This window comes from Mastigoproctus giganteus, chromosome 4 (genome assembly GCF_048544385.1).
Source record: "Mastigoproctus giganteus isolate SK-2022 chromosome 4, ASM4854438v1, whole genome shotgun sequence".
NCBI lineage: Eukaryota > Metazoa > Arthropoda > Arachnida > Uropygi > Thelyphonidae > Mastigoproctus > Mastigoproctus giganteus.
The window spans coordinates 197,802,342-197,827,642 of NC_143578.1; the positions used below are offsets into that span (position 1 = coordinate 197,802,342).

A 25,301-nucleotide genomic window follows, 5' to 3' on the forward strand; every position below is an offset into this window, starting at 1 on the left:
TTTCGAACAAACAAGGGGTGAAGTGGAAGCGGTTATTTTTTATTTTTTATTTATTTTTTTTTTGGCTGATGCTGCATAAGCTTGCTTTCTTGCATCAAATGCCTCTACTAATTATTATTATTATTATTATTACTAGCCATATAGTGCAAGGAAGCCTGAGGCTTATGCTGCACCAGCTTAAAAAAATTTCCAAAGTTACCTGGAGAGAGAGAGAAGAGAAGAATGATGATATCCAGCTCAGGACCCTGGGTGTACCAAGCCCATACTCACCAGACATGAACACTAATGCTAAGATCAGACAACACAAGTGATCCAGAAATCAGCATTGCCATCTCTCATTACTAATAAATCATCAAATACAATTAAAAAGTCTGTTTCCCCATAAAAAGTCACCAAATCAAATTTTATAACATTAAAAATATACAAAAAAGAAATATTTCTTCTTCATCCACATTTCCTTCTGCTGCAAAATGAGAGAGAACAATCAGATTGAACTACTGCAGGTGTAAAAATAGCAGAACACATCACAATTGGTCTAATCATGTGCAAATCAGTGTTCCTGGTATTTCATATGAATACCAGTTTATTCCCAAACTTTTTCAAACATTTCTAACCATTTGTTGTTACTCACTTAAAAATCCACTACAATTTGCAATTGCCTAGTTGGAAATACTGACAACTATTATTAGCCATATGGTGCAAGGAAGACGAGGCTTATGCTGCACCAGGCAAAAACAAAAAATTTTCTGAATTACCCCGAGAGAGAGAGAGAGAGAGGGGGGGGGGAAATCATAAAGAAAAGAATCATGATATCCAGCTCAGGACCCTGGGTGTGCCAAGCTCATACTCAACCAGATGTGATTCCCCGGGGTTATGGCAGTTCATCTTGAGAAAGTACACAGGAACTTTTACAGGAACACAAGACTATTACCATGCTAATTTGTTTCTGTTCTGATACTTTCATTTCATGGCTAAGGCAATTCAACTTTATTGCATTTCATTGTGAAAACAATTCCCCATTTCGTCAACATTTCAACACTTGTTTTATTTAGCTCGATTGAATAGTCTGCTTATACTAATATAGGATTTCCCCTTTCTCTGATACCAGTTGGATATTCCTAGTACACGTATTTTGTCCTGGAATGCAACACAAATAGTGACAGATAACTTTATATTCTATGTTTTCTCTACCACCTGCTACTTGCTAATTCTAATAACTCTTTGGAATATAATGCCTCGAGGAAGCCTGAAATACTTGTAACAATTCATAAAATTTTAACCCAAATATTACCCAAACTTGAACGTTTTCTGTGCTACTTGCTCCGACCCAAGCTTGATTATGATTTGTGATACCAGATCCATATTTGTGCTTAAGCCCTTGGGCCAGATTGGGCTTAAGCCCATGCAGACCTCTACTACTGAGTGTCCCAAAACTAGTAAACTCTTTTTTTTTTTAAAGATTGTGAAAGAATATGATGTGATACAAGACATATTACTATGTTTATTGAAAGTACACACTTTGGAGATTTTATTACATTAGGCAGATGCCTGTCTCTTTGATGTCTGCACTGTCATACTTCAGACACTACACTTGCGATCGCTTTGTTCAATTGACAATTTCCAAATTATGTTCTGAATATTTTCCTTGAGAGCTACAATCGTTCTTGGTGTGTTAAAATACACTCTGTCCTTGAGAAATCCCCAAAGGAAATAATCTGGGACAGTGAGATCAGGAGATCTCAGAGGAAACAATGTTTCCAAATCATGAGTCCAAATGATTTGGGAATATTTTTTAAAGCAATGCCATTGTTTCTCTGGATGTGTGACTCTTTCCTCTGCCTTGCTGGAACCATATTTCCTCCCTGTTTTCATCTTTCAGCAATGGCTGTAGAAAAGTTATTAACATTTGGCAATATCATTTACCAGTGACAGTAGCAGCATTTCCTTAATCATTTTAAAAAGAAAGGTCCAAACACTCAATGAGCCATAACACACCACGCCATACAGAGAAAAACAGAAATCATGGCAGCTACTACTGGGAACTCTGATCTCTGGTGTACAAAATCATCACCAACAAGCTCCCCAGGGGCAAGGTGATTACCTCCACAAAATCCTCACAAGGCATCCTCACTACAACCTGGCAGCAGTCCATCACAAACATACTAGATGAGATCTTTCAACCATGGAGCAGCTTACACTGTGTTGCAATAACGAGGACTATCACATGAATGAATTAGAACTGCCCTGCAACCTCCATAAATTAATTGTGCCGCTGTGGCCCTCATCAGGAATAACAAATGACCAGGACAGGACCAGTTGGAGCCAAAGATCATTAAGAAAACTGTGGAGTTCACCCCAGAACTGATACTTAACCTGTTTAACAGTTGCCTTCGGGTAGGGACCTTCCCAATGCATTGGAAACAGGCCAATGGTAAATGCATACTGAAAAACCTCTCCAAGCAACCGGACCTTTCTAACTCTTATCGACCTATCACACCACTCTCCTGCTTCAGCAAGCTTTTCAAACGTCTACTGCACACAAGACCAACAACACACTACTCCAACGTCAATTTGATCTCACTAAAGAGTTTGGCTTCAAACCAGGACGCTTCATGGTGGATGCCCTCCAGAATCTATTATCAGCAGTAAAACAAACGGAGAAAAAGTATTTATAGTTATCACAGTTAACTTTGCTAGGGTGTTCAACACCCTTTGGTGGCCAAGTGTTCTCGTCAGACTACGTGAAGCAAAAATCCTGATTAATCTATTCAATGTCATAAAGGGTTACCTAACTAATAGAACTATATCAGTTAATACCACCTATTAACAACTGACCAGACAGATCCACAGAGGCTGCCTGCAGGACTCAGTCCTGGGTGCTTTTCTATGGAACATAGTATTGGATGACTTAATTCACACAAACCAGGGGGAGGTCTCGTTGTCTCCACAAAAACATGCCGTGCTTGCTCCCAAACTAAACAAAAATTTAAATTAGTGTCTAAATTATGTCTACCTGAACTTAATCCTCTTTCGGCTCTAACCTAACTACAGTAATACCCCGACTAACACGAACTCTGAATTACGTGGTTCTTGATTTTTTCGTTTGGCAACACTGCCGCACACTATCTTCAAGGTCGTTTTTCATATGCTATCGAAATACGGTGCGACGGCGGAGAGTGAGAGCGAAAGATGAACAAAATTCAACTTTGCTGCCGCATGAGCTGCACACATATACAAGAATTTGCATTCCAACTGTCATATTTATATGTGTGCGTTCGGATTCGTGCTCAACTTTTGTCGGAAATTACATCGTTTTCACGAATAAAAAAACTTTCCAGGCTTTAAGGTTTCCAAAGACCGATTGACAATGATGGTCAGCAGGAATGCAGCTGGTGACTGCAAGTTAAAACCTCTCTTAATTTATGGCTCCGAAAACCCAAGAGTTTTAAAAAATATATCTAAAATTAGCTTACCAGTGATTTGGAAGTCAAATCATAAAGCTTGGGTGACAGCTTCCGTTTTTGAGGACTGGTTTGGTCACCCGAAGTCGAACGTTATTGCGAGTCTAAACAGATTCCATTTAAATTGATCTTTCTTATTAACAATGCACCCGGTCACCCTCCTGCCACCCTAATTAATTTCGACCGACGTGTGAAAGTTGTGTTTTTGCCTCCAAACACAACCAGCTTGCTTCAACCGATGGACCAGGGAGTCATCAAAACATTCAAGACCTACTGCACGAGGCGTTCGTTTGCACATCTGAATGCAGCTATGAGACAAAATAGTGAGATATCTGTTAAAGACTTTTGGAAACAATTCAATGTTTTAGATGCTGTAAGAATCATTGAAGAATCTTGGGATGAAATTCACAAAAAAACATTGAATGGTGTCTGGAAGAAACTTTGTCCATTTTTTTTCAAAAACGAGACGAAAACAACGCCAGAAACTGATCATGTCGCTCATGTGATAGAAGAAGTTGTTAATCTTGCCAGGCAATTAGATTTGGAAGTCAATGGTGATGATGTCAACGAGCTGTTGGATTCACATAGTGAGGAGCTGACAATGAATGAGCTCATAGAGATGCGTGAGCAAAACGTCACTAAATTATCCGACACTTCAGACCCAGTTCCACCAGAAAAGCACATGACAATTGCAAGCTTGACAGAAGGTCTCAGCTCAATTGAAAAGAGCTTAAAAATTTTAGAAAACATAAGACTCCAACAAAGATCGCGTTATAGCTACAAAGCAAGGAATAAAAAATTATTAGCTTGCTATGAAGAAATTCTGCGTGAAAAAAAAGAAGGCGCTGTGTCGTCAGACGAATTTGTTAGATTTTATGAAGCCATCGACATTGAAATAACTTTTTTACGTAACTCATTTATGTTTTTAATACATAATTTTTATTAATATGTATAAATAACTGCAATTTTATTAAATATTTTCTTTTAAACTAGTGTTTTTGTTAGTCCTTGGTCCCAATTAAACAAAATTTATATGTATTTATATGCAAAGTCGTACCCCGACTTACGCGATTTTCGTCGGACACACCTATCGCGTAACTTAGGGGTATTACTGTACTAGCATTTAATAAAAAAACTTTTTTTTTTTTTTTTTTTTAACAATAGACCTTTGCCATTGAAATCTTCAGAAACTAAGTGGCAGGGCTTGCCAGAATACTTAAGATCCCTCTACTGGTTCCCTGACCTGCCTCTTCGGGGCTAAGTGACCTGCCTCTTAGGGGCCCATCAGCTAAATGGCCCTGGAAACAACAGAACATAACCATTCCCCACACTTTTAAACCTCTGGCCTTCACAGAGTTCTGTGTTACACAACAGAGTACACAACACGACCCGGAGACTGTATGTCTGGTGTCACAGACATACAGTCTCCTGCACATCTTGAAGTGGCCATGGCTTAATTTCTTTCAGTTGTTCTTGTGCCCAAAAATGTCAGTTTTGTTTGTTTACAAACCCACTTAAGTGGAAGTGTGCCTCATCAGTCATCAAAATTTTTTTGAAAACATCTGGTTCTTCTGCAAGGACCAGGAACTCATTTCCAATAATTGCTGGACTAATTGAACCTTGTAAGAATAAGTAAAGTATGTCCTTTGTTAAAATTCTGTGCAAAATTTATCTGGGTATGGCAATTTCTTGAGAATGTCACACTGAATTCTGTGGACTGTTTAACATTGACCTACAGGCTGCTTTGATTTTTTCTTTCATTATGTGAAGATTGTGGATGTCCAGAGCATGGTTTGTTGCCTACATTTCCACAAGCATTGTCACATTTTGAGAGAGCTTTGCAAACATTAAATTTTTACCTGTATGCACTCTGAGATTTCACAATGCTAAGCACATTGGTGAAGTACAGTTCAACAATGGCAGCATGTTTTTCATTATTCCACCTATTCATCTTAAAACTTCAATTTCACGCCAACAACCTGAAATAAAAAAAATAAAAGATTTATCACTATAATTTCAAGAAATATCCCAATTCTAAAATGGATTCTCTACTTCTAGGATACCCATAGTAACTAGCAGAAAGATCTCTCTCTCATTCAGCAAAGACAGCTAGGTTATCTAAGTTTGTCTGACAACATGATAAGAATCTCCTAGAGTTCTGGTGCACTGGAAAACCCTTTGGAGGGGTTTTTCAGTGCAAGCAATGAAGCTATGCTTTTGAGGATTTTGCTGATTTTATGTTCTACAGTTATTTATATTGCTGATAATTCTGCAAAAATATACCACATTCAACCGTTTTGTTTTTTTTGTTTTTTTTTTGATAGTTATATTCAGAAACACTGCATAGTTTTTTCTTAGTCCCGTATAACACGGTTTCACACAATATGACATTTTACAGGAACCTAATAACCGTGTTATACGAGGGTTACCTATAATTACAAAGAGATTAAATTCTTACCTGCTGGCAGGCATCAGCAAGAGCAGTCTGTCAGCAGGTAAGAATTTAATCTCTTTGTAATTATCTTAGTTTTTCTGTTTTCTACTGTAACAGTAACTTAAAAAATTTAATACTTTACAACCATAATTTGTAATAGTAGTATTGTGATCGTAAATTGGTAACTATGATTATTGGTAATTGTAATACTTCAAATTTGTAACTCTTCTATTTTTCTGTTCCCCCATCAACTTGGTCTAATGATGCGTATCGGTAAGATACCTGAAATGTCATATCAGTGTAAAGTAATGTTGGCGAACAGCCTTATAAACTATATTGTTAATTTTCACATGGTATGAGAGTGGTTTTAATATTAGCATTAGCATTAGCATTAGTAGAGGCATATGATGCAAGAAAGCAAGCTTATTCAGCATCAGCCAAAAAAAAAAAAAAACAACCACTACTCCCATTTCACCCCTCAATTCGTTCGAAATACCTGTCCAGCTGAGCCTTAAATTTGTTTAGGCTATCAACTTCAACAACAAGCGATGGAAGTCTATTCCACAAACCAACTGCCTGCTGGCTAAAGGCGAATTTCCGCACATCTATCCGACATCCGTCCTTCCTCAATTTGAATTTATGCCCTCTCAGGTGATTATTCTGAGCAAGAGGAAGATTTCCATCGGCATTGAGCATGCTCAAGCCATTCAAAGCCTTGTACACCTCTATCAGATCACCTCGGCGATGCCTAGTCTCCAGGCTCTGTAATTTGCAAAACTTAAGCCTTTCTTCGTAAGAGCAACCCTTTGTTCCATTCACTAATCTTGTTGCCCTTCTCTGTACTCGTTCCAGCAGCTCTACATCCTTCTTGAAATGAGGCCTCCAGACCTGTATACAGTACTCAAGGTGTGGCCTGACCAATGCCTTATACAAGGGAATAATCACATCCCTGTCCCTGCTAGAAAAATTCCTGTATATCATTGACAAGACACCATGAGCTACTCTTGCAGCTCGTCTGCACTGCTCAGAGAACTTCATATCTGCCTGCACAATTATCCCCAGGTCCTTTTCATTCTCTACCACTGTCAGCGTAGTACCACAGAGTTGATACGTTGATCTGGGGTTACTGTTTCCCATATGTAGTACTTTACATTTGTCAATGTTAAACTTCATTTGCCACCTCTCAGCCCATCTGCTCAACCTTTCCATATCCTGTTGCAGCAGCATAGTATCAGTAGTGTCCTTAACAACCCTGCCAACCTTTGTATCGTCTGCAAACTTGGACATTAAGCCTGATACACCATCATCAATATCATTTATAAATACAGAAAACAACAATGGACCCAACACTGAACCCTGAGGAACTCCACTAATAACATTAGTCCACGTTGAGCAGTGTCCATTGATTACCACTCTCTGTCTTCTGCCACTCAACCATCCCTTTATCCATAGCAGCAATTTGCCTCGAATGCCACACTTCTCCAATTTGTGCAGCAGTCTTCCATGCGCAACAATATCAAAAGCCTTTCTAAGATCCAAATATATAATATCAAAGTTATTCCCTGCATCCAGTTCTTTTGTGACTACATCATAGTATCCAATCAAATTGGTCAGACAAGACCTGCCCTTAACAAACCCATGCTGTGTCTGAGCTATAACTGAATTCTTGTCCAGATGATCCTGCAGTGCTTCTTTAACCAGTGCCTCCATTAATTTTCCTGGAACCGAAGTTAAACTAACAGGTCTATAATTACTTGTGTCAGCCTTTGATCCTCCTTTGTGAATTGGGGTTACATTTGCACATCTCCAGTCCATGGGTACCTCCCCTGAGTCCAAAGAAGCTCTCATAATTATGGCTAGGGGTTTGCTTACTTCCTTTGCTGCCTCCTTTAATATAACTGGATAGATCCCATCCACCCCGGGTGCCTTTTTTATGTTTATCCTCAACAATTTCTCCTCCACTTTCCTCTCAGTTATTAGAAAATCATCTAGCTCACTGCCAATGTTTACTTCACCTATGACATTCCCCTTCCTGAATAACTCCTCATGTGTGAATGTAGATGCAAAATACTCGTTTAGATTGTTAGCCACCTGAGCTGGATCCTCAACTGTTGAACCATCAACATCCAGTGGACCAATCTGATTCATCCCTTTCCTTCTTGAGTTTAAATAGGTAAAGAACTCTTTTCTGTTTTTCTTTGCATCCTTTGCCAAGGATTTCTCATAATCTGCCTTTGCCTGCCTAATCTCCTTTGTGACTTGGTTACAGACCAACTTATATCTATCATAGGCTTCCACGTCACCCATTAATTTGTATGTATCCCATGCATTTTTCTTCTCTGCCATATGTCTCATTAGTTCATCTGACAACCATTTAGGCCTGAACCTTGAACAATATTTCTTGGTTGGTATGTAAAGCCTGGTAGCTTCCAAGATTAGTTCCTTGAATGCTTCCCATTTTGAATTTGCTGTTGGTAACATCATCAGTTGGTCCCACTGTATAGAATTTAAATACTGTCTCAGACCAGCATAGTCGCCTTTACGAAAGCAAAAACCCTTCCCTTTACCTCTGATGGTAGTTACCTCCTTGAGTAAATCCCACTTCAGCACACTGTGATCACTGCCACCCAGTGGTTCATTTATCTGCAGATTCCTAATGCATGAAGAATCACTACTGATAATCAGATCAAGAGTATTACTCCCTCTAGTTGCCTCCCGAACATGCTGGTGTAGAAAACAATCATCCAATAAATCCACAAAAGCCTTGCTAGTGTGTGAGTGACCAACCCACAAATTCCAGTCAATATCTGGGAAATTAAAATCCCCCATTATAAGACTCTCTGATTTACTGGCCCATTCTATTTCCCTGTACAGTATCTTATTATACTCATCAGAGTCATTAGGCCTATAGCACACTCCTACTCTCAATTTTGATTTACCTATGCTTATGTCACACCAAACTGACTCAACACTGCACTGTCCAGCGATGTCAACTGGCTTCACTTCCTTGGATTTTATGTGTTTTTTAACTAATAGCATAACCCCTCCTCCCTTCCTATCCTGTCTATCCTTTCTGTAGACGTTGTACTCCCCAAATTCCAGTTCTGCATTCCTTTTATCTGTGTGGCACCACGTCTCTGATATCCCAACAATATCTGCCTTTGATGTTTTGAGTAATACCTCAAATTCATCAAATTTATTTACTAAACTCCTAGCATTAGTGTACACGCAAGTATACATGCACCTGTTTCTATTCTTAGCTACCCTAACACAACCCATGTGTTTACTTGTACCGCAATGACTTCCAGCAGTCTCTGAAATATCCTGCATCTTGTTTTTCAGGCTTCTGCTCATTCCAATAGAAGCAGTGCAAGAATCTCTTTCACCTCTGCCCGTGGCTACTGTTAATCCATTAGTCTTTGTCTCCCCCCAAGCTAGCAGTTTTCCGACCCACCTAACACTGCCTCGATAGCATCAGCAAATATTCTTGCACCCTTTCTATTTAAGTGTATCCCATCCCTGTAGAAGCAATCTCTCCTGTTAACAAGTACAGTCCAGGCTGAAAAAAATTCTACCCCTTCAGCCTTGCACAATCTTTCCAGGGCCAAATTGATCGACAAGGCTCTCATCATATACTCCCTCCTATCGTGTCTGGGCAGAATTGCCGACACATAATAACAGACACATAATGCAGACACAGAATTGCAGACATATAATAATAACCTTTAATGTCTAATGTTTTCCTACAAGAAGAAGGTGTCCCTCAACTCACAGTACTGAGACCACTCTCTTCATAGTTGCAATATACCCCATAGCAGAACATGTCCAAAGTACATTTGACACAGCACTATTCATTTACAATTTCAGCATCTTCTTCACCCATGTTCTAATTTTGCTTATGGTACACTGCAACTGTCTGTAAGCCACCATTTCTATTATCAGCATAATCTCATCCAGATCCAGAACTGAATTTTGGATAGCAAGTTAATACCAGCACATGAAACAATTTGTTTTTGTTTTTTAGGATTAATTTTTTGACATTCCTTGAACACTAAACAATTGAGAACTGTCGGCCAGAAAAAGTTAAACATACTGCGAAACTTCTCGTTGGCAAAGTGGAGGAGCTAATCATCTTGTTTTGCTCCAATTGTAAAGAGCTTTAATCAGGTCCAAGCTCAACTATAGAGCACCAGTATATAATTCAGCATTGCTGGCTTTATCTAATCCATCACAGCATCATATGCTTCTCTTTGAAAGCCTTTGGGATTATAAAAAACAACGAAATAGGAGCACACGAATCTCCACCATTGATCAGGAGAAAACTGATTGTTGCAATATGCATCAAAAATATAATCTCTGCCAGAAAACCAAACTAACTGGCCACTATTATTCTCACTGTGTTGGGCAAACCATCTTCAGTCAGCAGACCTTCAGGAGTTCAGCTCACAAAGAATTAATAAAACTGAATGTGGCATTTGAGAATATTGCAACCACATGCCTGAGCTGTCCTCTTCATGGATCTTAACTTCACAATAGTGCAATCTTAAACTCCAAAAGTGGACTAAAAATATGCTACCCAAAGACAATATCTTGCAACTGTGCACCACCACCACCATCAGTGACCACTATTCCAGCTACATTCTGGTATATATGAATGAGTAAAGAATGAATCCAAGTAGGATTTAGTAGTTTGCTTTTGCTTGATAAATCTTTGTGAATTTCATCATATGGCTAAGCATTTTTGAAGCTCACTTTTGAATTTTGGGCTCCTTTCATTCAAGAATCTGCATTCAAAAAATAAGATTCTAATTGCTTGGCTAACTTTATGCCTTTCCACATGCTTTTTACTGTAAAATTTGGAAGTTTAGAATTTTCATCTGCGATATCATCATCTCAATTGATCTGATTTTACCTCTGCTGCCATTTGCACCAAATCTGCTATGCTGTTTTCTTTTTCTACCAGTAATTCTTGAACGTCTTCAGTAATCATATCTTTTTTATTTTTTTAGGAGCATCGGCAACTAAGGCCATGTTACTCTGCGTATATTGTCTATAAATTGCGTGTCATGAGGTCAATTTTCTGTTTTGCTGGACAAAAAATCTGAGTTTCCAGGAGAAAAAAACCATGCTACCCTTGCCCTTGCCCTTGCCCAACTAACTCAGCCACATTGTGAAAATGACCAATTAAAATTCCTCCCTTCATTGACAGGATTCGAACTCAGGTCTTCACCGGCCAGTGTGGAGAGGAGGGCGATTCTATCAACTGTGCTACCCAAGAGGGCTTCAATAGTCATATCATCAAAACTTTCCCCTCCTATCGACGTAGCAAGTTCTACTATCACACACTGATTCCGTTTTCTATCCATTCGATCATATTTCCTGAGTGAACTGACTCTGGCCATACATTTTGTCACACGCATTTAACATTGACAGTTTTACTTCTTTCAGTGATAAAGCTATAATTCTGATACAGTCCACAATTGAGAAATATTTCCATGCCTCCATTACACTTCAATAGATTCAGAATCGATTTTTTCCAAAATCCATTGTAATTATTTTCTGATGGAATAAGTTTTAAAGGTTGGATATAATGCCTTGATCTAACAGCTGAAAGAAAGCAGTTGTATTAACCCAGTATAACTGTGGCGGTAGGAACATAACTTCAACGTTTATGGATGACTTAAATCTTTCGGATGGCCTGGTGTGCTATCCAATAGTAATAAAACTTTGAAATCTAGATTTTCCACAAGTTCAAGTACAAGTTCAATAGCACAGAACGTAACATGGGAATTTCTCAACAAAATAAAATACAGGAATTTCTCAATTTTTTTTTTTTTGGCTAGCGAGTCAACAGCGGGGATTCAAAAAAAGTGTAATGTTGGGGCTCACATCTGGTGAGTATGGGCTTGGCACACCCAGGGTCCTGAGCTGGATATCATCATTCTTCTCTTTCTTGGTGATTCCCTTCTACTTCTGTCTCTCTCTCTTTCTCTCTCTCTCTCTCGCTCTCTCAGGGTAACTAGGAAATTTTTTTTAGCTGGTGCAGAATAAGCCCCGGGATTCCTTGCACTATATGGCTAGTAATAATAATAATAATAATAAAATTACATCCAACATAATAGCAGGGTTCCCCCCGCAGAAAAGCTCAAAAATACCCTGTTATGCAAAGTTTATCGCAATTCACTAAACTTGTTAGAGCGAAATTGTGTTATATAAGTACCATGTTGTGCGACGATTGCTGAAATTTATCAATCATGTTAGAGCAAAACTGTATTGTAGAAGTACCGTGTTATACGGGGGTTGCCTATATCTTAGTTTTCTGTTTTCTATTGTAAAGGTAACTTAAAAAATTTAATACTTTACAACCATAATTTGTAATTGTAATATTGGTAATTATAATAGTACTATTGGTAACTGTGATTACTGATAATAGTAATACTTCAAATTTGTAACTCTTCTATTTTTCTGTTCCCCCAACGGCTTGGTCTGATGATGGGTATTGGTAAGATACCTGAAATGACATATTAATGTATAGTAATGTAGGTGAATAATATAAACTATATTGTTAATTTTCACATTGTAATTTAGTAATGGTTTTAATTTAGTAATAACCTTAATGGAAAACCACAACGTAACGTCCTTCCCTAACTATATATATATATATATTATACAGTAAAGTTTTCAAATGCATTTCAAAAGTGCAGCACTGCCCAAAGTTTTGGATGAAGGTGGACAGATGACCATTCCATTATCAGAGCTTTCAATATTACACTAAAATACGTAGCATCAATCTGTTTTTGTCTCCATTCTGGGCCATATGGAAGAGGTTATAATTCTCCAGATATCATAGCTGCAGATGATCATTTTCTCTATAATTTTGCATAAGTAACTCATTCAGGCAAAGTCATGAGTTGCACTGAGTATCTTTTCCTGGTTTCAAGAAATCAAGAACTAGCATGATAACTACAGCATAGTAACATTGTACTGAGAAGCAGTCTTCTGTACAGATTCTATTGTAGAGGAATAAATGTGGCCATAAGGAAATTTTGCGCAGTTGCTTAATCATTAATAATGAATGTTGTCTGGTCACAGCTATGTGTCCATATAGTGATAGTGTTTTATTTATCAGCACTTTGAATCGCTACATTTTTAGCAGGAGATTGGAGGTCTCCTCCTGGTTAGAGAGCCTCAAAATTTTCAGGATTTCAATGATATTATAATTTTTTATGAATATATTCAGAACTGCAGGCAACCAATGTTTGAACTAATATGCATATGTTGAAAGTACTTAAAACCAGCTGAAGATGGGGCTCACATCTGGTGAGTATGGGCTTGGCACACCAAGGGTCCTGAGCTGGATATCATCAGATGATCATTTTCAAGCCTGAGGATGAAAAGCAAAAGCCTCAGGCTTCTTTGCACCATATCGCTAATGATAATGATAATAATAATCATAATATCACAAAAAAGTTTTGAAAAAGTTAGCTCCTTGCAATGCAGTAGACAACATTATAATTGATGATTTTGATACATCTGTATCAGAATTCTTATTTAAAAGTGCTGATATATCTACCATGTTAAAACAGTTTAAACAGTATTATTTCTTTTTAAGTATATATTTATACCTAGTTTTCATTTATAATAGATACAAATATTTACTAATAATCAGCCACTTGTTGTTGCTTTATTTTATACACTCTTTATATTTATTATTTTGTTAAAAGGGTGGAGGTTATAGATACTACTAATCAATAAAAAAAAAAAAACCTCAAAATTGGAATGCTCAAAAATTTTCCATTACTAAGAAACACAGATTCTTAGCATATGTATAAGGTAGAGATTCTTATCAGAAAAAAATTGAAACAAGTTCAAGTTACGCTGATTTTAAATATGCCAGAAAAGTGATAGTTTAAAAGTGGATATTTACTTCTTCAAGCAATTTATTTATCAGCAACTGCTGGTCTTGGGCACGTCCACAAAGAACATCCAACAATTTTTGGTCATTATCATTTGAGCTGTAAAGAAATTAAAAAATATATATGCATTTTCAATTGAAATATTCTTAGAAAATGCATGCAGTCTGAAATATTTATACCTGGAATATTAGCTCATGCAAGAATTAAAAAGCCTGCACAAGCTTAAGCCTTCATCAGAAGACATACTGATGGTTGAATTTACTAATTTAAAAATAGTTTATTACCCCAGTAAAATTTTGTGTACCTTAAAGGAACAATATAATGTTTTACTCAGAAACAATATCTTTTTACTCATAGTTTTTTTTTTTTTTTTTTTGTTAGTTGTTGGAGCATCGGCTTCTGTGGCTATAATGCACTTCCCAAAGTTTTGCATTTTACTCTGATCCAAGCCCGAGGTGGGATTCAAACCCGCAACCTTTGGGTTGGGTCGGAAATATGGCTGCCGTTGTTACTGCCACACTGAAACATTGCTCTGTGATTTTTGGATTAAATTATGAGTTCTTAGTGCTTTTATTTCAGGAAAAGTGTATCCAGTGATTTATAAACGACAGTGGACTCCCTAGGTGAGGAACTTTTGAGTACTTAACTGGCATTTTGCAAGTTACCAGCGTTATTTATCTGTTTCCTTTGTTTGCCAGTCCTACGCTGGTCACCATGTGGCTGTCAGCAGGGATATAGAGAGGCAGCAATTTTAACACAGAGGCCACGTTGGTACCTTGTACTTGACTGGGGAGGGTGCCACGATCTGTGATATATCCAGAGCAAAAGCTGCTCCAACAAGCTGTGCTTAAAACTGTGTTTAAAAAAACAGTGAATTACGTTTTTAGTGACATCCCCCGCCATAAACTTTCCATGGTGTTGTGGAATCTTCTCTCACATGCATTTTTCAATATTTTAGATGTCACCATAATCTTCGGTGCCCACAGGAAACCCCATATGGAGGTAATCCCACTGCTCTAGGGGCATTTTAACACTTGGCTCCCCCCCCTCACGTGACCGTGGGGATAGCCCAAATTGTTGCCAGGGTATTGTGTGACCCACCAAACTTCGCCTTTTTCCAACCTTAGCATTGAAGTCTCCCATAATAATAATGTAGTGGGTTTTCTGCTCATCTAGAAGACTCTCAATTTCGGTGTACATTTCTTCAACCTCTTCATCATCATGGCTTGATGTTGATGCATAAATCTTTATAATCTTTAGCTTGTACCTCTTAGAAATCTTGAGTATTAGTCTTAACACTCTTGGTGATGTACTTTTGAATTCCAAAATGTTGTTTTTAAAATCTTTATGGACCAGAAACACAATTCCACCTTCACTCCTTTCACTGTTTCCATTGGTGTACAGCAGATTTCCACTTGATAAACTTATAAGTGATTCATTTCTTCTTCTTGTTTCAGCCAAAAGCGATGATATTCCAATTCACATTTTCTAATTCCTTTTCCAGCTCTAATATCCTGTCTTCACCAATGAGTGTTCTTACGTTATAACAGGCCAAGTTCAGTTTCCGTACATGGCAGCCTGGTCGTACCCAGATACTTTTAGCACTCTCTGCTTCCACTCTGATCCTCTCGCTGCCGTAAGAGGGAGAGTGAAAACTGCTGGGGACTGAGGGCCATTTGTTTCGTCGTGCTTTCATATGCTGGAGGGTTTGGTCTTTTCCTCTTCACGCTGACCAGGCGTCTTGAAGAGAACCACTCTACACGTTCGTTGTCACCTAAGTGACGTAACAGGGCTTACCATCGAGAAGGTGTGCATGAGTGGATTTTAGGGAGGCAGGCCAACCGGACTTCTCCTAAATCTTCTGTAATAGAGAGATATTGGATCCATCAGTGTTTTAGGCTGAGTGTCTGATAACACACAGGATACCTGTTCCCCTCTAAGCTCCTTGGGCTTAGAGGGGAACAGGTATCCTGTGTGAAAAGCTAATGGTCATGCCCAAGTATAAAACAAGGGCCAGAAGTAGCAGAAACTGTAACTGGGTAGTGGAGCTGGCCCCAGAGGCCTGGCAAATCCTGAGGGAACAGCGATCAATTTATATAGAGTGGAGTAGCCACTGGTACAGAGAACATGTGACAATAGTAAAGTGTTTTAGGTGCTGCAAATATGGGCACACGACACACACATGTAATCAAAGGGAACCAACCTGTGGCCACTGCTCCGAAAAGGGGCACAACTTCAATAGCTGCCCAAACAAAGCAAAAGATCCCATATGCATCAACTGCAAGCTACTAAGGTTAAATCATACGCATTCCATAAGAGATCCAAAATGTCCAACATATCAAAAGTTCAAGTGCACATATCAACTCAGAACCGATTATGGGTATGCAACGTAAAAAATATAAATGATGGAGTGCTAAAAATTCACCAAATAAATGTGCAACGTGCGAAAGCAGTGGTCTCCCAAGTATGCTTAAAAGAAGAAGAAGACAATGCTGATCTCATCCTTATTCAAGAGCCCTACACTCACATGAAGAAGGTTAGGGGATACCGCTCAGGTTTAAAATAGTACAGAGTGACAAAGATATGCCGTGGGCAGCGATTATAGTCCGCAACCCAGAAATTACAGTAATCAAGATCCCACAGTTATGCATGCCATGGGAAGCATGTACTCATATAATCAGTTCTGTTGGCTGCTTATACACAGTCTCTCTCTCTACTGCAGACCCGGCGTTGCAATTGACTTCACCATTACATATCTCCTGGATTTCCAAACTACCCTAGCAGGACAGAGGATCATAATAGGTGCCGACACCAACTGCTGATCCCTCGTCTGGCACAGTGCCAGAAATGGCCAAAGACTGGAAGAATTCCTGGCTAACTGAATACCGATGGTTAAAAATCAACCTTTCTGCCTCCCAACCTTCTGTAATACACTTTGGGAGGTGACGATTGACATCACCCTAACCACAAGAAATATCGATTACCACGTGACAGACTGGACGGTGCAAAATGCTTGGACCACGTCGGATCACTGTACAATCACCTTCGGGATACAGAGAACCACAGCAAGAACCGCAACAGAAAGGACGATGCTAAACAGATTCGCAATCTCCAAAACCAATTGGGAACTCTACCAAGAGCCCAACATGATAGAAGAGGGCAAACCAGACAGGACGGCCAAGAAATAAGAGAGAACCCAGACGAACTGCAACAAATAATAACAAACATTATAACCAAGGCAGCTGAAGTCGCCATAAAAAGAAAAATGCCTTCAAGCAAGGCCACGTCCTGGTGGACCCCAGAGCTGCAACAACAAAGGAGATTAGTCCAACAAAAAAGGAAGGAATACCAGAGAGCACGGAGGTCGTGACCGCCCGCTGAGGTCACTTACCTGTGCCGCCAATATACAGTACTGAGAAATACTTATACTGAGAGTATAAAGAAAAGTAAAAAGTCCTCCTGAGAACGACTGGTCTCAACTAAAGGTATTGAGAATCCCTGGGGAGTCTACAAGATCACAACAAATAAACTCCCCAGGAGGAAAATAACCACAGCAACTATAACGCCGCAACGCACCCTCACCACAACATGGGACGACTCGGTGGCCAACATTTTGAACACCATTATAAAAGACCCACCAAATATACTCACGGAAGACCAACAAGCCATCATACAGGCAAACGAGACCTATAACACCTATAACAAATGGAGCCGTCAATTACCATGGATGAGCTGCAGGAAGCCGCAACACAAATGCACAACCAGAAATGCCCTAGCCCTGACCTCCTGGACCCAGAACTTATTAAGAGGGCGGTGGAGCACATACCGGAACCCCTGCTGCACCTCTTCAACTGCTGCCTCAGAGTGGGCCATTTCCCAACCAGCTGGAAAACAGCACATCTCAAGCTCATCCTGTAAAACCAAACTAAACCACCTGAACAACCAAACTCTTACTATCCCATAGTGCTGCTATCAACACTAAGTAAACTCCTGGAGAGAATACTACATCGAAGAATACTCAGACATTACAAAGAAGCTAACCTAGAGTCACCCAGACAATATGGGTTTGAACCCGGACTCTCCACCATTGAGGCAATTCGGAACTTCCTAGAAAGCGCAGCACAATGTAACGAAAAGTACTTCCTGGTAATTGCGGTCGACTTTGCCGGGGCGTTCGACACCCTCTGGTGGCCGAGCATCCTGGGCAGACTCCACAAGGCAAAAATTCCCATGAATTTATATAATTGCATTAGATCCTACCTCTGACAGAAAAATCAGGGTAATGGCACCATTCCAGAGCCTGACAAGATTGGTCCGCAGGGACTACCTGCAGGGATCTGTCCTGGGGCCGTTCCAGTGGAACACTGTTTTTGATGAATTCCTGGCACTCGACTTTGGTGATGTCAACACACAAGTTTTCGCGGATGATCTCGTCCTAACGGTGGCAGCGAGCTATAGATCACAGTTAGAAGTCCGTGCGAACCATGAACTGCAAGTACTCCAGGACTGGGCAAACCTGCATACACTGGAGATTTCTCCGACCAAAACGAACTCAATTCTACTGAGAGGAACATTCAACAGCAGACGGCCGCCTCAGATAAAAGTAAGGGGAAGCACAATCAAACTAGCAAAACAGATGAAATACCTAGGCATTATCCTAGATTCTAACCTGTCCTTTAAACAACACCTTTGTGTTGTTTAAAGGACAGCAATTTTTGTCCCAACAATTACTTTTACGTTCCAGCAAGAACCTCAGTAAATAAAAGAATCATCGAAATGATACAGTGAAAAATACTCCTCACCATCACCAGGGCGTGTAACACAGTGAGTACCTGTGTGCTGCAGGTCCTAGCAGGAACTCTCCCTCTGGACCTGGAGGTGGCAAGATGTGGGTTGATGTACTACCTGGCAAAGGGAACACTGACCACGTTTGACAGTTTTACACTGGACCCTACAAACAACCACTGAACAGAAAAACAGAAAATCATGGAACATCTGAAAGGAACTTGGCAGAGGAGATGGCAAGAGATGACAAGGGTAAAGTCACAAGGAAATTTATACCCTATGAAGAAAAGACCTATCCAAAGGCCCCCAAATGGTTCTACAGGGGACTGAACACCATCTTCCTCCTGATGGGCCATGGGCCCTTTAACACAAAACTGAATGCACTCGGACTGACTGAGCATCCAACTTGCACCTATGGCAATATGGAGACGTGGCAACATATCATGCACAAATGTGAATGCTATGAGGAACAAAGATCAGTACTCATCACCAGCATAAAGTTTGTACCAAAAGACAACAAGCATCACCTCCTGGATTCGGAAGACGAGTATACTGCATTCAGCCGCTACGCCCAGGACATCTTTAAAAGACAGAGAATGGAAATCGCTATCCGCAAAAATATGGAAACATTTGAATAGAAGAACTCCATTGAAACTAATCAAGGAGGAGACATTCAAGACTACAGCATGGACATGACTACAAGTGATCAGAGGAAATTACCAACAAAGATACCTCTCCATTCATGATCTGGTGCAAAAGGCCAGGACTAATGCTCTCAATGAATATGACTACCTGAATTGACATTAAAGCAGTAGTAAAAACTGACCAGAGTCATCAATCCTCTTACTAACCCCATAAGATGAACATGAGATGAGTGAGACACTGAACCAAGACTGTGACCTACCTGAAGTGACACTGAACTGAACATCCATGACTGTGACCGTAGTAACCCACCTGAAGTGATTCTGAACCGGCAATCAAAAACTTCGACTGTGACTGCAGCTACGCTGTCGCCTCGCCTTTTGGCAATCTGGGTTGGACACCTAGTCTGGCCCACTTTCTCTCCCTATCCTGGCGGGGGGAGGGGACAGGACCATCCCCCCGTTTATTTCTCCTGGTGCGGCATGAGCATGCCGCACTGATATCTGGGGTCGTCTTCCCTATTGGCCGCTTCTGTCTTTCCCCTCCAGTCTTTTCCCCACTCTCGCTATATACATCACAGTGTATGTCCCACACGACAAAAAATTAAATAAATTTCCAAATTATAACAGCCAAATCGCTCATCAATTCTGAAATTTAACCTCATTAGCGAACCACCCTTTAAAATCGCGTTATTATTATTATTATTATTTTTATTTATTTATTTTTTTTAGGCCCTAGCCACTGAAATCTCAGGAAATTAGGTGGCAGGGCCTTCCAGAGTAAATAACTATAATACTGGTGTACTTGGTCTGCCTCCACGGGGCTGAGTGTGGGCAACATTGGGCCCCAGCAGGGGTCTAGTGGCTAAATGGCCAGAGGAACAACAATACACAACACAATACTTCCAAATCCCATACACTTTTAAATCTCTGGCCTGAACATTGATCTGTGACACCCACAAAGAAAACCACGGGGAGATAGGGGAACCCCTAGTGCCATTTGACACGAACACACTTTACACTTTACCTTTGGGTTGCTAGGCAGGCACTTTACCCACCTGGCTAGCCCGGTCGGCTTACTCACAGTAATAATGCTTGTACATGCAATCATTGGATACAATGGTGTACTTGTAACTTTTTTTTCACTGGTATTGCATTTCAGACAAGCATAATTTGGCTATAATAGAGGGATGAAGGAACTCTTAAAAAACTTTGAGAAAAAAAAATTCAAAAATTCAAATTATAATTTTAACAAAAAATACAGGAGTTTTGTATTTTGTCTGTGGAAGTTTGTGTTTTCAAAGACAAGTTGCATGTTGTGTAAGTTGAAAAATCCTACTCCCTCTGCTAATTACAGTCTCTTTTAAAGAAAATATTCATTCATTCATTCCTTCTCATTTTAAAGTCATCCCTTTCTATGGGCTAGGTTAATTAGAATTAGTGACACTGTCTTTATGTGACTAGCTAACTTCTCACACATTCAACTGCTTACACAAAATTATTATTGTTAAATCTCATGTTTTCTCTAGGAATCCGAAGTCCTTGGATAAATGATAACAACTGGTTAGTAGAAAGTTTTTTTGTAGACATTATCATCAGCTATATCTGCAATAAGGCCTCTAAGGTTGGGATTATTCATACCACAAATTTAAACATATACACCAACCGTTTATAACTGATTTAATAATAAAATAAAATAAAATAAAATAAAATGATACAAAAGACTGTAAAATAATATTTGCAAAAAATATGATTATTTACAAAAAACTAATTTACAACAAAAATAAAATAGGTAAATAAGTTAAAATGCATTAAAATATAAATTTAAAATCGATAAAAACACTATTAAAGCTTTCGGAGGTGTCTACCTCCTTCCTCAGCAATAATGAATATTTAAGCGACACATCCTGAAGTACCACTTTCATTATCATCAGCATTCACTTACAGATTCTCAATAGTTTGTTTTCCTGAAGACACTGTTCAGCTCAGTATCAACTAAAATGCAGACACTGAACAAAAATTGTTTGGTTTATTTTTCTAAATAGTCTATGGGCAATTGTGCATTTAGTATTAGTATTGACAGTGGCAAAGCAAACTTACACAGAATTAGTTCCCAAAAAAGTTATTTGTCCATCTCCTCTAATAATTTGTCTAATGTTTTCTTAAATTTATTCAAACTATCTACTTTTACAACACCAAACGGATGTTTGTTTCAATTTTTGTTTTTCTTGGGATGAAATTAAAATTTTGTTCAATTATACTGCAGCCATCCTTGTTCAATTTCAGTTTATATGTCCTTATATGTGTTGTTTGATAGAGAATAAGGATGCTATCAACATTTAGTTTACTCAATCCATTTAAAGGCTTAAACATTTCAATCAAGTCTCCTTGCAGATGCCGGATTTTCAAGCAATGTGAGTCGCAGAACTGGTGTCTTTTACAATAGGAATACCATTTGTGCCCTTGATTAACCTGTTGCTCTTCTCTGTTAATGTTTCCAACTACAGCTTCACATCATTCTTAAGATGAGGCTTCCAGATGTATACAGTAACAAGATGAAGCTTAACCATTGCTTTACACAATGGGATAATCATCTCCTTGTCCCTGCTAACAAAATTTCTGTGTCACTGGAAAAACCTTCAGAGCTGTCCCAGAAGCCTGTACAATTACAAGCACAATTACCCCCTTCATTTCTTTCATTCTCCACTTCAGAGTTACAACCAAGAGTACAGTACATTGAATTGGTATGCTATTCTGGAATTACTGTACACCATATATAGCACCTTGAATTTAATAATGTTAAATTTTAATTGCCACTTCTCGGTGCATCTCCCTATTTTTATAGATCTAGTTGCAGTAGTATGCCTTGAGTTCTGTCAGTAACACCCTTCCAACCGTGATATCATCAGCAAACTTAGAAAATGAGCTTGATATTCCTGCATAAATATTGTTAATAAATAACAAAACCACTAAAGCATCAGGGAATGAACACTGAGCAATGCTACTAATGACATTTGAAATTGTTTAACTCTATATTTCTTTGTAGCACTTCTCTCTAGATAGTAGTAAATTTCCGCCAAGTATTCATCCACTTCCACCAACGCAAACAGTTTCTTTTTCAACATGCAAATTAATAAGATGGCAAGGGCAGCCTATTAACACTATGTGCTCAATCCAATCTTTTAATACTCGCCCTTGCTACTTAAACCGATACTACAGTTTTAGGCTTAATATAATAGTGCGTTATCAACACTAAATGCCATGCAGTTTTTTGAAGGAATCCCACAAGCTTTCAGGTGTTCAGATGATGTTCTAATTTTAGCTTGAAGAGTCACCTTCTAATGGTGGCATCAAGAGTAAGGCGTTTTTGATTTGATTTTTTCTTTTCCTATTATTGGAATCACTTTTATTAGAGCCATCTGTAGCAACCGATATGGCCTCTTTTTCAGAGCCATTACTACCATGAATTTCACTAACAAAGCCCGTTGCTTGTTCTACCATGCTCATATTTTTTTTTGCTATTTAGCTATCAAGAAAAATATTTCTGAACAATGCTCATGTATAATTAGCACAACTCAGAGGAGGAAGATTATTTTCTATGATAAAAGATACAAATAAGCACTGCATACGATCATTATGCCTATTTGTTTGTAAAAGTCTTGTTACATCATGTTTGTGCTGTGCAAAACTGAAATTTCATATTGATTGGTTGGCTGATATGTTTAATGGCACAAGGGCTGCTAAGGCCATATTGTGCCTGATTCTATTTGGTAGTGCAATTACCAGTTAAAATCTGTAAAATAATCCCGTCTGCTTTAAGAAATAAAAGAACACAGCTAGATTTGCATTGTCTCCAATCAGATGTGGTAATGTCAAAGGTTCTTGCAGATGTGAAAGCAATTTGAAAATTTTGATTCGATAATTATTATAATGATTGCAATTTATTAGAATATGCCTCACCGTAAGTGTAGTCTGACAAAATGCACAAATAGGCGGATCTTCCCCCTTGAAGAGATAAATATGAGTTAGATACGTATGCCCAATAAGCGTCCTAGCCAGGATCACCTCCTCTTGCCTATTTGATCGCATTCTTGAGGGCCACAACTTAGGTTCCTGTTTAAATTGAAGCAGTTTATTGCCATACTGAGCCTGCCAGATTTGCAACCATTGCTCTTCACACACATTTTTTATGACTGATTTGTAGTCTGTGTATGGCACTTGGTAGTTAGGAGATCTTACAATGATTGGATGTTTAGCGGCTTGATCTGCGTATTCATTTCCTTTGATGCCTACATGGCCTGGTATCCAACAGAAACTGACTGATTGGTTTACAGCTTGTAACGCAATAATCTGTGATCTTCAAGACGGAGTGGATTGGTTTGGATGGATTTTTCAACGATTTTATTGCACCCAGAGAATTCGCTTCCTGGACAGATTAATCACGTGATCCAGAGCTATTTTAATCGCCCACAGTTCAGCAGAATAGATGCTGCATTCCTTTGGAAGGGACACAGAAGTAGAAAAGATAGAAGAAACTGCCCCTGCACCCACTGTCGTACTTGTTTTCGAGTCATCGGTATATATTTGAAGACACCGAGAATTTTCTGCGACGTGCAGCATGAAGTTTCCTGATGGTAAGGTCTGCTGCTTGCTTTTTCCCCCATTGTTGGAATGAGAAGTCACAGGCCGGTGTACAATCAGACCACGGAGGGTCATGATTGCTCATTTCCTGAAAGACATTACCTATGTCTAGATTCCAACATTGTGTTAACTGTAGCAACCTTATCCCAATAGGCTTGTTTTCATTAGGTTTGTTTTGATAAAATGTGGTCCACTGGGGATCAAGTAAGTATGGCGAGATAGGATGAAAAGGAAGACTCCGTATTTTTGCTGCATAGTTGAGGATCAACATTTTCCTCCAAAGATGAGGTGGAGGTTCATGTGCATCTATATATAGACTCTGTACAGGGGATGTTCTGAATGCTCCTAAAGCAGTTCTTAGGGCACTGTGATGGATAGTGTCTAGCCGAGTTAGTGCACTTTTCCTGGCAGAGTCATACATTGGAGCTCCGTAATCCAAGCGAGATCGAATTAATACCCGATATAGCTGAAGCAGAGTGTATCGGTCAGCACTCAATGTCAATGAAGATAGTACTCGGACAATATTTAATTTTTTCCAGCAAATGGTTCTCAGATATGTGATGTGTTGATTGAAGTTTAATTTATTGTCCAGGATTAGGCCAAGAAATCTGATACTATTGGAAAGAGGTATGGTGAAATTTTTAAGATGTAGTTCAGGCTCAGGGTGGATCTTATGTTTTTTACAGAAATGAATACAGTTAGATTTTTGTGCTGATAAGCGGTAGCCATTGCGAGACATCCACAGCTCAATTTTGTTAATTGAGATTTGAAACTGTCCCTCAATAGAATTCATAGTTTTTCCTTGGCACGAAATCATGAGGTCATCTGCATAATGATATAATTCTACTGTGCTTGTAATATCATGTATGATATTGTTTATTCTTATTTAAAATAGTGTAGGACTCCAGATAGATCCTTGAGGGACCCCCTCCTCCTGTATATGAATTCTAGAAAGAACATTTAGATGACTAACCTGAAAGGTTCTACCCTGGAGAAAGCTCTGAATAAACAAAGGAAGCCTGCCTCGTAGACCAAAGGTGTAAAGATCCCGTAGAATACCGAAACGCCATGTTGTATCAAAGGCCTTTTCTAAATCAAAACTAACCATAATGAAGTGGTCATTTGTGACAAAAGCGTTTCTGATGTTTGATTCTGCTTTGGTCATCAAATCTAATGCAGATCTATTTTGCCGAAAGCCATACTGATTTTTATGTAAGATGTTATGTGACTCAAGAAACCAGGTGAGGCGCTTTAGAACCATTTTCTCCAGTGTTTTCCCCAAACAACTAGTTAAGGAAATTGGACAATAATTTCCTGGATTAGAGAGGTCTTTTCCTGGTTTAGGGATGGCTAATACAAGTGAATGTTTCCAAGAGCGAGGATAAACATGTTCCTCAAAAATTCTGTTAAAAAATATTAAAAG

General features: G+C 39.0%; 1 protein-coding gene across 1 annotated transcript in view; it reads right to left on the reverse strand.

Annotated features, from left to right (window-relative positions):
- LOC150087313 (E3 ubiquitin-protein ligase LRSAM1-like) overlaps nucleotides 1-25,301 on the reverse strand; it is a 533,929-nt gene that overhangs the window by 205,600 nt on the left and 303,028 nt on the right. The window contains exon 12 of the mRNA XM_090372443.1: nucleotides 13,823-13,910. Coding sequence (XP_090228569.1) covers nucleotides 13,823-13,910 — 88 coding nt within the window. The remainder of the gene's footprint in view (nucleotides 1-13,822; nucleotides 13,911-25,301) is intronic.